Raw genomic sequence first — 15,463 nt, forward strand, 5'->3', positions numbered from 1 at the left:
TTACTTACACCCGTGTCTGTTAGTTTCTGCGTTCGTTTCTTTGTCTGTAGCTCTGACTGTGAGCTACAAGATTATACAAATGGATATTCGCCGATTCCTTCGTTTGTCTATAGCTCAATTAACTACGAGGTTATATACATCGATATTCAATGATTCGCTGGTTTCTTTTTCTGTAGCTCTGTGAATAAATTAAATAAAATTCAGGTATATTCACTGACTCTTTCGTTTCTTTGTCTGTAACTCTGTTTACAAAGTACTAGATTATATATCCATAGATATTCCATGATTCGTTCGTTTCTTTATTTATAACTGTCTACAAAGTACTAGATTATATATCCATAGATATTCACTGATTCGTTCGTTTCTTTGGCAGTAGCTCTGTCTGTATACAAAGTTATATCCACGGATATTCACTGATTCGCTCGTTTCTTTTTCTGTAGCTCTGTAAACTAAATTATTATCAAGGTCGTCGACTGATATGATTTTATGGAATTCAGGTTGTCAACCCAAGCTCTGGGTCACTTCCAGCCATACAACGCTTAAAACAGCGAAAAGAGGGAGCTCGTGTGGCTGGACAGTACGATGAAGAGATGCAGGAAATACAGTAAGTGAACTGCGAAAAAGCCTACAGTTACACTAAGAAGTAAAATTAAAGAGCCTGTACCGCAAGGATATAGAAAAGAGGCGGGGATGGAGTTAAACTAAAAGGCTCAAACAAAGAATACACCTAAGGGTCGAGGGGAGGCTGCAAACCAAATTCAGTAAAGCCAGCGGGGAAGGTATGGATGTTGATGATGGTTCCAAAGTGAGTTTGTTGTCTATTTTCATGAAGATTATCCAAAACTTTTACGCACATATTTCCATGAACTTTGGTGACTGGGTTGCTCTATGGCAAGGAACTCTTGAGAAAACCATGAGGCATTCCTGATGTGGACCCCAGATTCTTAATTCTAGGCTCAGATTCGAATATTGTTTGGGGCAGACGCTCTTATCAATTACAATTTCCACTGAATGTAAGTTATTCTAAGGGTATAGTGAATTCACTATTAAAAGATTTTTGGGACATATATACGTATATATGTATACATACACACACACACACACTAACACACACACACACACACACACACACATATATATATATATATATATATATATATATATATATATATATATATATATATACATATAACATTTATATCATCATCATCAGCCGCTGCTAGTCCATTGCAGGACAAAGGCCTCAGACATGTCCTTCAAGTCCCTTCTGTTTATGGTCTTTCTATGCCATTCTAAACACGAAATTTTCTTAGCTCGTCAATCCATCGTCTTCCCTTCCTTCCCCGCTTTGTTTGCAGTCACACACATACACACACGCACCACACACTATATATACTATGTATATATATATATATATATATATATATATATATATATATATATATATATATATATATATATGTGTGTGTGTGTGTGTGTGTGTATATATAGATATATGTATATATATACACGCACACACACACATATATATATATAGGTATCTATATATATATATATATATATATATATATATATATATATATATATATATATATATATATATATGACTGGTAAAAGTGTTCTGTAACAAACAGAATTCCATCTAATAAAAGGAGCCCATAAAAACACCAAAATGTAGAGAGAAAAGTACTATATTTCAGAGACTGCTGTCTCTCTCTTCAGGTATATGATGAAAAGTTTACAGACAGGTGGTATTGGTATAAATACCACCTTTTTCTGTAAACTTTTCTCATTCATATACCGGAAGAGAGAGACAGCAGTCTCTGAATATAGTACTTTTCTCTCTACATTTTGGTGTTTTTATGGGCTCCTTTTATTGATTATATATATAGATATATATATATAGATATATATATATATATATATATATATATATATATATATATATATATATATATATATATATATATATATACACATATATATAGGGAGCCCATAAAAACACCAAAATATAGAAGAAAAATACTATATTTCAGAGACTGCTGTCTCCCTCTTCAGGTTGATGAATGAGAAAAGGACACAGGCGTTTACGTAATCCTATGCCGGGACTGTGACCGTTCTTACATCGGTTTTACAGGAAAATCACCTCCCCAGAGATTAATACAACAAACGGTCAGTTAGGTATGGACAACAGAACTCAGCTATTTTCAACCATATAAATGAACATAACCATAGACTAAACTGGAATTTGTCATGTATAATTTTATAGGCAGCAGCAACAGATGGTACAAGAGTCAAATGATGGAATCGGCCTTGACTAAATAGTCAGGTAATGAACATCTCAAAGGGAGCATGGGATTCAGATGTCATCGATAAAGTTTTCATTCAACGAACGCTTAAGAAGATTAAAGAAAGGAGATTAATCAGTGGGAGTGACCTAAATTGGCTCACCTGTCGATGGACCTCTTGGTATAAATACCACCTTTCTGTAACAGTCTCTGAATTATAATATTTTTCGCTCTATATTTTCGTGTTTTTATGGGCTCCTTATATTAGATGGGATTCTGTTGTAACAGAACATTTTTATCAGTCACACACACACACACACACACACACACACACACACACACACACACACACATATATATATATATATATATATATATATATATATATATATATATATATATATATATATATATGTGTATATAAATAATGTTTAATAGTGAATTCACTATACATTTGGAATAACTTGCATTCAATGGGAATTCTAATTGATAAGAGCGTCTTCCCTAATCAGGATTCGAATCTGAGCCTAGAACTAAGAATCTGGGGTCCACATCTTATTATTGCTTCACGGTTTTTCTCTAGAGTACCTTGCCATAGAGCAAACCCAGTCCCCAAAGTTCATGGAAATATGAGCATAAATGTTTTTTGGATAATCTTTATCAAAGATTCTCTTTGAATCCATCATTAACAATCATGCCTGCAAGAGGTAGTCCTATCAGTGCAACTTCATAGGGTGCACAGTTGGCTTCATATATATACACTCGTGTATATATATATATATATATATATATATATATATATATATATATATATATATATATATATATGTATATATATACATATGTATATATATCTAATAAAAGGAGCCCCATAAAACAACCAAAATGTAGAGAGAAAAGTACTATATTTCAGAGATGCTGTCTCTCTCTTCAGGTATATGAATGGAGAAAAGTTTACAGAAAAGGTGGTATTTATACCAAGATATTCGTCCACAAGTAAGCCAATTTAGGTCACCCCCGCTGATAATCTTCCTTTAATCTTCTTAAGCGTTGGTTGTAATGAACACTGCGTCGACGATGTCCGATGTCCAATTCCCTTTTGAGATGTCATTACCTGCTTCTCTTTTATTAAGGCCGATTCCATCATTTGACTCTTGTACCGGCAGTTGCTGCTATAAATTACACGTGACATATTCCAGTTTATTCTATGGTTATGTTCATTTATATGATTGAAAATAGCCGAGTTCTGTTGTCCATACCTAACTGACCGTTTGTGTGTATTAATCTCTGGGGAAGTGATTTACCTGTAAATCCGATGTAAGATTGGTCACAGTCCTGGCATGGATCTCATATACCCCAGAGTCTTTGGGCGATGTCTTTTGTTGGACGTTAATCAGGGATTTGGCTAAGGTATTTGGGTAGGTAAATGCAAAAGGGTTGGATTTCCCAAGGGTGTGAGTTACTCTCTTAATCGTATCCAGGTGGGGAATTTTATTTTTTTGTTGGGTGTGTCTCTGGTCTTGTCTTTAGGGGGTCGGTAGAAAATTACGTTTGCTTTTTGAATTGCTTTCTCAATTATATGGTCAGGATACTTTAAAGATGAAAGTTGCTTTGCGAATTAGTTCAAATTCTTTTTCCAGGAAATCTGGGGAACAAATTCGTAAGGCTCTTAAGAATAGGTTGCTAGCTAGACCTATCTTGATAGTATTGTCATGATAGCTAAAGTAGTGAATATATGAAAGTGAGAACGTTGGTTTTCTGTATATGGTAAAAAATTTGTATTCTGTCGTGTCTCTGATTATTAAAACATCAAGAAAAGGAATTTTGTTGTCTGTTTCCCTTCAACTTTAATTTGATGCTGGGCACTAATGCGTTTAATTTTGAGAGGAATTCATTAAAATTACCCACTTATTATCCAAAATGTTAGTATGTCATCCACGTATCTCATCCACAGCATGTTTTTGGGTTTTATTGCATTTATTACTGTAGTTTCAAAGTATTCCATGTACAGATTGGCTAAAATAGGACTTAAAGGACTACCCATACTACACCCGAATTTTTGCTTGTAGAATGATTCCCCGAATGAAAATACGTTATTAGATGCACATAATTCAACTAACTTTATTATTTTGTCAAGTGCCAAAGGGAAATGAATCTGAATAGGGGGATAATTTTTCCCTTAAAACTGAAGAACGTCCTGTACTGGTATTTTGTGAATAGGGAGTCTACGTCAAGGCTTAAAAGTTTTATGTTGTGAAGTGGTATATGTGCTTCTCTGAATTTGTGACAAAAGTCTTCCGAATGTTTGATGTGACTGGGAGAAAAAGTGCTAAAAAGAGAAAGGAGGCCAGCTAACCATTTAGAAATTTGTAATTGAAAGCTCCGGCGCATGAAACGATGGTCTGAATGGAAGATTGTCTTTGTGAGTTTTGGGAAGACCATAAAAGTAGGGTGAATTTAGGATTAATTACTTTAAAGTTTCTCTAATAGTTCAATACTCTTTTGTCTTGGCCAATTAATCTTACTTTCCGAAAAAATTCTGTGGGAACGTTTCTGGAGGGGATTTTTCGTCAGTTTTTCGTAAGTATTTGTGTCGCTAAGGAGCTGGTGATTTTGTCGAGGTAGAAGTCTTTGCCATTCTTTATTACAATTTTGCCGTCTTTGTCGGATCTACTTATTATAACATCTAACTTTTTTAGCGAGTGGATGGCTATCATGAATCTGCGGGGAACAGGATATTTCTTATGAAGGTCAGTTAAAGCATTTAGTAACATCCTTTTAAACATATCTCTTCACGGCTGTAGTTTTGTCAGATATGAATTTATCAAAAGCCACTATGAAGTCTAGGTTGTTTTGCGGTCTGGCATTAGGGCAAAGGATAAGCCTAAATTTAAAACTAAATGTTGATTTACAGTAAGGGGGTGTTGGATAAGTAAAAACTTTGTCTTGTTGTTCAAGATTATTCCATGCGCTATTATCTATTAGGTTATTTAACTTGCGTAAAAGTCTGTTGGAATGAGTCACGCTATTATAGGCAGCATGTCGGAACAGAATGAAATCAGATACCTGTATACGTGGTCCGTAGTGAGGAGGCGAAGATTAGATTGAGTTCCATATATCACTCTGCGCAGAGTGATATATGGAACTCAATCTAATCTTCGCCTCCTCACTACGGACCACGTATACAGGTATCTGATTTCATTCTGTTCCGCATTGCTGCCTATAATAGCGTGACTCATTCCAACAGACTTTTTACGCAAGTTAAATAACCTAATAGATAATAGCGCATGGAATAATCTTGAACAACAAGACAAAGTTTTTAAACTTATCCAACACCCCCTTACTGTAAATCAACATTTAGTTTTAAATTTAGGCTTATCCTTTGCCTAATGCCAGACCGCAAAAACAACCTAGACTCATAGTGGCTTTTGATAAAATTCATATCTGACAAAAACTACAGCCGTGAAGAGATATGTTTTAAAAGGAGTGTTACTAAATGCTTTAACTGACCTTCATAAGAAATAATCCTGTTCCCCGAAGATTCATGATAGCCATCCACTCGCTAAAAAAGTTAGATGTTATAATAAGTAGATCCGACAAAGACGGCAAAATTGTAATAATGGACAAAGACTTCTACCTCGACAAAATCAACCAGCTCCTTAGCGACACAAATACTTACGAAAAAACTGACGAAAAATCCCCTCCAGAAACGTTCCCACAGAATTTTTTCGGAAAGTAAGATTAATTGGCCAAGACAAAAAGAGTATTGAACTATTAGAGAAATTTAAAGTAATTAATCCTAAATTACCCTACTTTTATGGTCTTCCCAAAACTCACAAAGACAATCTTCCATTCAGACCATCGTTTTCATGCGCCGGAGCTTTCAATTACAAAATTTCTAAATGGTTAGCTGGCCTCCTTTCTCCCTTTTTTTAGGCACTTTTTCTCCCAGTCACATCAAACATTCGGAAGACTTTTGTCACAAATTCAGAGAAGCACATATACCACTTCACAACATAAAACTTTTAAGCCTTGACGTAGACTCCCTATTCACACAAAAGTACCAGTACAGGTACGTTCTTCAGTTTTTAGGGAAAAATTATCCCCCTATTCAGATCATTCCCTTTGGCACTTGACAAAATAATAAGTTAGTTGAATTATGTGCATCTAATAACGTATTTTCATTCGGGGAATCATTCTACAAGCAAAAATTCGGGTGTAGTATGGTAGTCCTTTAAGTCCTATTTTAGCCAATCTGTACATGGAATACTTTGAAAACTACAGTAATAAGAAATGCAATAAAACCCAAAAACATGCTGTGGATGAGATACGTGGATGACATACTAACATTTTGGGATAATAGTGGGGTAATTTTAATGAATTCCTCTCAAAATTAAACGCATTAGTGCCCAGCATCAAATTTAAAGTTGAATGGGAAACAGACAACAAAATTCCTTTTCTTGATGTTTTAATAATCAGAGACACAGACAGAATACAAATTTACCATATACAGAAAACCAAACGTTCTCACTTTCATATATTCACTACTTTAGCTATCATGACAATACTATCAAGATAGGTCTAGCTAGCAACCTATTCTTAAGAGCCTTACGAATTTGTTCCCCAGATTTCCTGGAAAAAGAATTTGAACTAATTCGCAAGCAACTTTCATCTTTAAAGTATCCTGACCATATAATTGAGAAAGCAATTCAAAAAGCAAACGTAATTTTCTACCGACCCCCTAAAGACAAGACAGAGACACACCAACAATAAAATAAAATTCCCCACCTGGAGACGATTTAAGAGAGTAACTCACACCTTGGGAAATCCAACCCTTTTGCATTTACCTACCCAAATACCTTAGCCAAATCCCTGATTAACGTCCAACAAAAGACATCGCCCAAAGACTCTGGGGTATATGAGATCCCATGCCAGACTGTGACCAATCTTACATCGATTTACAGGTAAATCACTTCCCCAGAGATTAATACAACACAAACGGTCAGTTTTAGGTATGGACAACGAACTCGGCTATTTTCAATCATATAAATGAACATAACCATAGAATAAACTGGAATAGTCACGTGTAATTTATAGCAGCAACTGCCGGTACAAGAAGTCAAATGATGGAATCGGCCTTAATAAAAGAGAAGCAGGTAATGAACATCTCAAAAGGGAATTGGACATCGGACATCGTCGACGCAGTGTTCATTCAACCAACGCTTAAGAAGATTAAAGGAAGATTATCAGCGGGGGTGACCCTAAATTGGCTTACTTGTGGACGAATCTCTTGGTATAAATACCACCTTTTCTGTAAACTTTTCTCATTCTATACCTGAAGAGAGAGACAGCAGTCCTCTGAAATATAGTACTTTTCTCTCTACATTTTGGTGTTTTTATGGGCTCCTTTTATTAGATGAGGAATTCTGTTGTTACAGAACACTTTTACCAGTCATGTATATATATATATATATATATAATATATATATATATATATATATATATAGATATATATATATAATACATACATATATACATATATATATACATACACACATACACACACACACATATAAATATATATATATATATATATATATATATATATATATATATATATATATATGACTGGTAAAAATGTTCTGTTACAACAGAATTCCATCTAATAAACGGGGCCCATAAAACAGCAAAATATAGAGAGAAAAATACTATACTTCAGAGACTGTCTGTCTCCCTCTTCGGTAGATGAATGAGAAAAATTACGGAAAAGGTGGCATTTATAACAAGAGGTCCTTCGATATTATATATATATATATATATATATATATATATATATATATATATATATATATATATATATATATATATATATATAGAAGTACACTGATAGCGCTACCTCTTACAGGCATGATTGTGTGTGTCTGTGTGTGTTTGTGTGTTTAGGTAAGACTCAACGCCGGGACCTTATAAACACACAAGCAAAAACGCCCCTCGATTCTAAAATAAGCTGGAATAATCATTCTCGTTAGGAATAATCGTCTGGTTAACATGAAAGCGAGAAATAAAACGGTGACTTAACCTTGTGTTGCAAAAGGTCAAACAGTGTTGCGAGAGAGGTGATAACTTATTTCATTAGTGGATGGCTGCGAGCAGTATTGTTACAAGACAGTGCTGAAGCATTTCTAACGCTCAAAACTTTTCCATTTTACTCGTCCCTTTTACTCACAGAAGAGAGAAAGGTGTAAATGCTGTGGGAGCAAGAAAATATCCATTTCTGTTGATAAATCCTTTTCAGAACTGTGCGTGGATGAATAAAGGAAAAATAATAGTTAAATGAACATTTAAACATATTCTACGTTTCTCTTGCTTACGTAAGGCAGTGAATCGAATATACGATTTATACCAAAGGGACTTATGAGGTCAGTCACTGCTGGAAGAGAAATTGACAGTGAGGAGGATTGCAAGGTGTAACAGGAGTTAAATCTCGCAGTTGCACAATGCAACAATTGTTGGAGAAGGTGGAAAGTCAGTAAAAGGAATGAAAGAAGTTGCGGCTATGGGCCGAAGGGACGCTGCAAAGACCCTTATGCAATCCTACAGTGCAATTATTAAAATATTTCTGCAAAGCTTAGCACGAGCGCGCTCTAAACAACTAAAAGAAAGGTTTTATAATACCATTACAGTCTAGTATGATGGGTCACGAAGCGAAGGTCATATGTTGTGCCTTATCAGTTAATTAAGGTCATTCTTCTTATGTAATTTGTTATCTGAGATTATGAACAATAATTATATACAAAGGAAAGCTGAAAAACATGAAATATATTTTTCTAAGGTATTCAATGTTATTTAACACACGTTTTTTAACTCGCTAATGCAAATAGCTGGATGCAATTTCTTTTTATTTACAATTCCGTTTCTCTAATAGTGAATGAACATGATTAAATATAAAAACGTAAAATATAATATTCTAAGATATTCGTTTTTCAAACAAGCATGGTTAACTTGCTGATGCAAAAGAGACAATCTCACTTATGAATAATAACGATAACTGATACTGTTCCTTCAAGTTTTCATATTCCTTGTGTAAATGTTGAATCCGTTTCCAAGGCGACGAATGAAGCACAAATGGTTCAATTTAGCGCTTATCCATACAGTCACTGACTGCTTTCATTTCTAGGAAAATGAACCGTTGTATTCTTTATTAGTTTCCGTCCTTTCTCTATAAATATTGCAGACTCCTGAAGGCTTATATCGCGGGTAGAATGCGAAATAGTGATGAACATTATCCCATAAGAAAGTATTTGGAAAGCTTTGTATATATTGTGACGCTTTGCAGATTTAAATTGCATCCCATGTCACATCTGATATACAAGGTTTCCTTACTACCTGCTCCTCTTCTGCAAATCTTTTCCAACATCCAGTTGCAAACGTCTCTCAATATTCATTTTCAAGAAGTTTCTCAAGTTCATTAAGCACAGATCCTCATTCAACTCTCTTCTGCTTCTCTGATTACCATCGGTAGATGCCAAATTGTATTTACGGAAGTTCATGTGCAAGAAAAGAGTACCTTCATTTACTAGATTTTGCAACACAAATACTAATCAATATGATTCACTTTCGTCTTCTGTCTCTCCCAGGCCTCCTTAGCCCACGACATCCTCCATATTGTTTTTCACGAACAATTGTATTCATGTCTCTGTCTGGTATTTCGGCCAGTGCATTCTGCAGTCTTATACAAAATCCATCTTTGTTTTCTTTAGGTGGCTCCTAGGTGCATGGCACAATGAAATATTCAAACTGCGCTGTTTTGATCCGAGTCCTGCAAGCAGTATTCTATTGCTTATTACCTCCTGTCAGGTAGAGTGCCTTTGATTAAGATCACGTCTACCACTTCTTTGCCATCAAATATTCTTTTTCTGAATAAATATACAAATTAGCCCCTTCCAGTCACTTTTTAACATTCATTTCCACAGAGATTCACAAGCAACTAAGATATCCAATCCTCATCCCTAACAACTACCTGTTGGATTTTTTCAATTTGATCCAAGGTACTTACGTTCTAACTGCTTATTTTAAAATTTTCCTTAGTATTAAAAAAAACGGGAGAATCTTGGCACCTCTGGGGTCCGCTCATGAAAATTTGGTCTATCTAAAATGTTAGAAATCGTTGAGTGTTCATTGTCTCACAACTCGAAAACAAAGACAGTTCTTGTAGCGCACATTTCCCATGTAACTAAGGCTAATGGATGGAATGACACTTTAAGCACAATAGAAGCATTGACGGAAAAGATGTACAATACCTTTATGCACATTTACGCATGAAAGTGTAGCGCTGTATCATTTTCGACAGAAAAACAGATAGGTGATCTTCTCTTAAGTACATCTAAGCATGATTGCATTTAATTCGACTGGAATCCATTCACCAGCGTAAGAGTTGCGAAGATAAGGTATGTGTGACAGACATATGTGACCTACAAACAGGAAAAACTAATAAATCATCTATTTACACTTCCATCTGAGGACGATGTTTTCTCTCTGCCCAGTTTGATTGAAATCTCTTTAACCCTTCAGGAACAGTCCCGATCACAAGGTACGCTAACGGACAGACAAATAGACAGTCGGATATACGGACAGAAATTCAGATAGGCAGGAGGCAAACAAACAGACAACCGGACTGAGAAACCCACCGACGAACAGACAGAAACAGAGGGAACAGTCGAAAGGAAAAGATACAATCAATCCGATAGTTTAATAAAAAAAAAATACACAAGACTGACAATTATTTTCGAATTCCAAAGATGAACTTTTTTTTTTTTTTATCTCGCGCATTAATGTTATTGTTCTATTTAAAGCAGAAAATCCTGCACTAATGCATCAATACAGCTTAACTGCTGGGGACCGAAGTGCTAACAGATCAATCTAAGGATTACGAACACAAATAAATATTCAGTTTGGAATTCTACGCTCGTCACTTATTCTGAGAACTCTTTAGTTGGTTGATGAAACTATTTTTACTTATCATGTTGTTACTATATTTATCATTTGATTGATTTGTCAATATTTTTTTTTTATTTCTTAGCTCTAGGTTTTACTTGTTTACATTTAACAGTTAACTGATTTATTAATATAATGTTATTATATCTGTCTCTCGTTTGTCTTTGTATATATATTTGTGCATTTCTGTGTAGGATATATCTTTGCGAGTTTGTTATTATATTATGTATAATTTTATTTGCAGTTATTATTATGCAAGCTTTCCCTATTATAATCTCTTATGAAATGACAACAAATTATTTCATTTAAAATAAAATCTTCCTGCGTAAAGGCTTTATTGCCTTTCATAGAGGCTAATAATAATAATAATAAATCAATTACTTAATTTCTTTCAGGCACGCACGAAAGCTGATGTATGTAGATATACCAAGACCACCTATAAACTTAACATAAAATCCTGAGAGAGAGAGAGAGAGAGAGAGAGAGAGAGAGAGAGAGAGAGAGAACTGCAACGCCAGTCCTTTTGTCGTCGAGAGCCCTCGGAACAATAGTGGGGGTGCGGTGGTCTTCTCCATCGATTATCGACTTGAGGGGTAATGGTTTTAAACCGCATTTACGCCTCAAAATGCTGCCTTTGCGGTCATGACGGGGCACTAATACCAACCCCCCAACCCCCAACCCCCACCACCTTGGTTTAAGGGCGCGGGGTAACTGTTGCTGGTGCTTTTAAGAGTATTGCCTCCGACGAGGAGTTTGTGCTTTGTGCGTGTGTGTGTGTGTGTGTGTGTGTCAGATTGTTGATAGGATTAAGCTAAAATAACTGTGTAGATCATTACCTCACCCTTAGCGAACACACTTTTGCTCAAATTGACTACTAAGCCTGCAGCTTGTAATTTTTGAAATAGAGCTTTAATACGTTGAATATACTCCTCCCAAATATCACTAAATATTACGATATCATCTAGATATATTACACAACCTTTTAAACCTTTTGTTATCATCCACATTAAACGTTGGAATGTACTGGCTGCATTTCACATACCAAGTGGCATGACTAGACATTGAAATAAGCCTTCGGAAATTATGAAAGTAGAAATTTTACGAGCTTCTGGGAGAGTGTTAGCAGCCAATATCCTTTGAGTAGATCAAATTTACTGACTATTTTTGCATTACCTACTTTATCAAGTACAGTCATCAATTCGTGGCAGCGGAAAGACTGTTCTCCCATTGTTCCTGAATTACCTCAAAAGGTCCTCGTACTGTGTGTCCATAAATCATTTCGAAAGGAGTAAACCCTAACGTTTCCCTAGGAGATGACCTAATGGCAAAAAGAACAAAAGGAATATGCATGTCCCAGCTACTTGGATTCTCATAACAATAATTTGTGGTCGCATTCTTTAATGGAGAATGAAACCTTTCTAAAATACCCTGACTTTCGGGGTGATGTGGGGAAGACAAAACATGATTAATCCCCCATTTATTCATTCGTTGCTTAAATTATTTACTAGTGCAAAGAAATTATAAAGTTGTTTTATAAATTCTTTACTGTTTATTTTACGCAATGGAAAGGCTTCAGGGAAGCGTGTTGTCCTATCCATTATTGTCAGAAGATATTCAAATCCTAAGGATGCACGTGGTAGAGGACCCATTTGTCTATTACTATATGAGAAAATGGCTTTCGATAATGGGGAAAAAGATGTAATGGAGCCTTAGGGATTAACTGATTAGTTTGCCTACTACTTGGCAATGATGACATGTCTTATATAATTTAGTATTGCCACTGTGCATGGTTGGCCAAAAGAAATGCCTCATTATCCTTCTAATCGTTTTGTTTAATAACCATGTGACCTCCCCACTCGCTTTCATGAGCTTCTTTCATGATTAATTCTCTATACTGTTGTGGCACTTCCTATGACAGGAATCAATCTGAGGAAAATAGGATCGCTTGGAAAACTGCAAATAAAGAAGTTAAAAGGGCAGTAGCACAAGCAAAAGAAATTGCAACGGACAAGCTCTATGAGAACTTAGAGACAGCTGAAGGCCAAAAGAGAATACACAAGATAGCAAAAATCAGAGAAAAATCATCAAAGGATCTAACACATATCATACAGATCAAGGACAAAAATGGAAGAGTTTTATCAAAAGAGGAAAGCATAATAGCTAGATGGAAGGAGTACTCTGAAGAGTTACTAAATGAAGAAAACCCCAGAACAATAATAAGAGATGGAAACCCTCACGAAAGAATAGTCCAGGTTATCAGCAGTGAAGAGGTTAAGAAGGCACTGGCTAAAATGAAGAAGGGGAAAGCTGTGGGACCTGATGGAATACCAGCGGAAGAGTGGAAGTGTTTAGGAGAAGAAGGCATAGACATCCTGTGGGATTTAATGACCAAGATATATTGCCAAGAAAGAATGCCAGACATGTGGAGAAATAGTCTAATGGTCCCAATCTACAAAGGGAAGGGTGATGTGCAGGATTGTGGGAACTACAGAGGAATTACACTGATATCACATACAATGAAAATATATGAGAGGATTATGGAAGGAAGATTGAGAATTGAAAACACAATTTGTGAAGAACAATTTGGTTTTATGCCAGGAAAGAGCACAGTTGATGCAATATTTGCACTAAGGCAGGCAGTAGAAGAAATATAGAGAGAAACAGAAAGGACTACATCGGGTGTTTATTGACTTGGAAAAAGCATATGATATGGTACCTAGGCAGGAAGTATGGAGGTGCTTGAGAGAGAAAAGAGTTTCTGAAAAGTATGTCAGAATAATGAAAGATATGTATGCAGAGGCAACCACGCAAGTAAGAAGCACTGTTAGAACTACAGAGAAGTTTAAGATGAAAGTTGGTCTCCACCAGGGTTCAGCCCTTAGTCCCTATGTGTTTGATATTGTGATGAATGTTATAAAATCGGAAGTTAGAGAAGAGTTGCCGTGGTGTGCAATGTTTGCTAATGCCATTGTGATGACTGATCTAACAAGAGAAGGTGTCCAACTCAAGCTAGGGGAGAGAAGAACTTAAGAGTAGAGGCTTAATAATTAGCAGAACAAAGACAGAATATATGTGGACAAGTGTAGAGGAATGGCAGGGAACAGTGAAATTGGGCCAAGAAGACATAAAGAGGGTTGGCTCCTTCAAATATCTTGGTTCTGTTATGAGTGAGAATGGAAACCTGGATGCAGAAGTCAGTAATAGAATTTAGTGTGCATGGATGAATTGGAGAAAGTCATCAGGAATACTTTGTGACAGGAGGATCAGTGCAAAGTTAAAGGAAAGTTTTATAAAAGCGTAGTTAGACCAGCCTTGCTCTATGGGGCAGAGACTTGGCCAATAAAGAAAGAACAAGAAAGAAGAATGGAAGTGGCTGAGATGAGAATGCTTAGGTAGATGTATGGTGTCACAAAAAGAGATAGGATCCAGAATGAATTGATCAGGGGAACAGTCAAAGTACTAGAGGTTTCAAAAAAAGCTCAGGAAAGACGACTCAAATGGTTTGGTCATGTCATGAGGAGAGAAGATGAACACGTATGTAAGAGGGTTATGAACATGGAGGTGGAGGGCAGAAGAGGGAGGGGAAGGCCAAAGTTCAGGTGGAAAGATAAATCATTGAATGACATGAAGGAAAAGGGTCTAATGGCCTGTCCACACTACCGGGCATGCCCATCGGGCACGTCCAGCTGTTTATACTTTCCCTCGCTTCTGAAACAGTGTTACCAGACAATCGCATCATTCTAGCTCCATACTCGTTCGGTCAGTATAGTGGAACGGGTTATGGGAACAGTATTTGCCCGTCGGGTAGTGCCTGCTAGTGTGGACAGGGCTTAAGAGAATAAGATGCACAGGACAGAGGAAGATGGAGAAGGCTGACTAGAAACAGCGACCCTATATAGAAATGGGAAAAGCTGATGGCAAAGAAGAAGAAGAAGAAGAAGAAGAAGACAGTTGTAGCACAACTATTAATTTGTTATAATTATTATTTTTTTCACAACTTATGTTTCGTGTGCAACTATGAAAATACAATATTCCATTATCAATAAGATAAGAAGGTTTGGTAAAGTCATTAAGCTCGTCTGGCCGAATGGCTTCAGTGGAAAATCTCTGAAGACTAGGATCATTCTTCTGGTTAGACATTAAAGATTCCCTATCCAAAATACTCTTGTTGGGATAATCAG

At 36.0% G+C, this 15,463-nt stretch overlaps 1 protein-coding gene across 1 annotated transcript in view; it reads left to right on the forward strand.

Annotated features, from left to right (window-relative positions):
• LOC135212235 (uncharacterized) overlaps positions 1 to 13,936 on the forward strand; it is a 48,221-nt gene extending 34,285 nt beyond the window's left edge. Inside the window, exons 3-4 of the mRNA XM_064245678.1 lie at positions 498 to 604; positions 13,201 to 13,936. Of these exons, the coding sequence (XP_064101748.1) occupies positions 498 to 604; positions 13,201 to 13,936 (843 nt within the window). The remainder of the gene's footprint in view (positions 1 to 497; positions 605 to 13,200) is intronic.
• Positions 13,937 to 15,463: the final 1,527 nt, after the last annotated feature.

This window comes from Macrobrachium nipponense, chromosome 40 (genome assembly GCF_015104395.2).
Source record: "Macrobrachium nipponense isolate FS-2020 chromosome 40, ASM1510439v2, whole genome shotgun sequence".
Lineage (NCBI taxonomy): Eukaryota > Metazoa > Arthropoda > Malacostraca > Decapoda > Palaemonidae > Macrobrachium > Macrobrachium nipponense.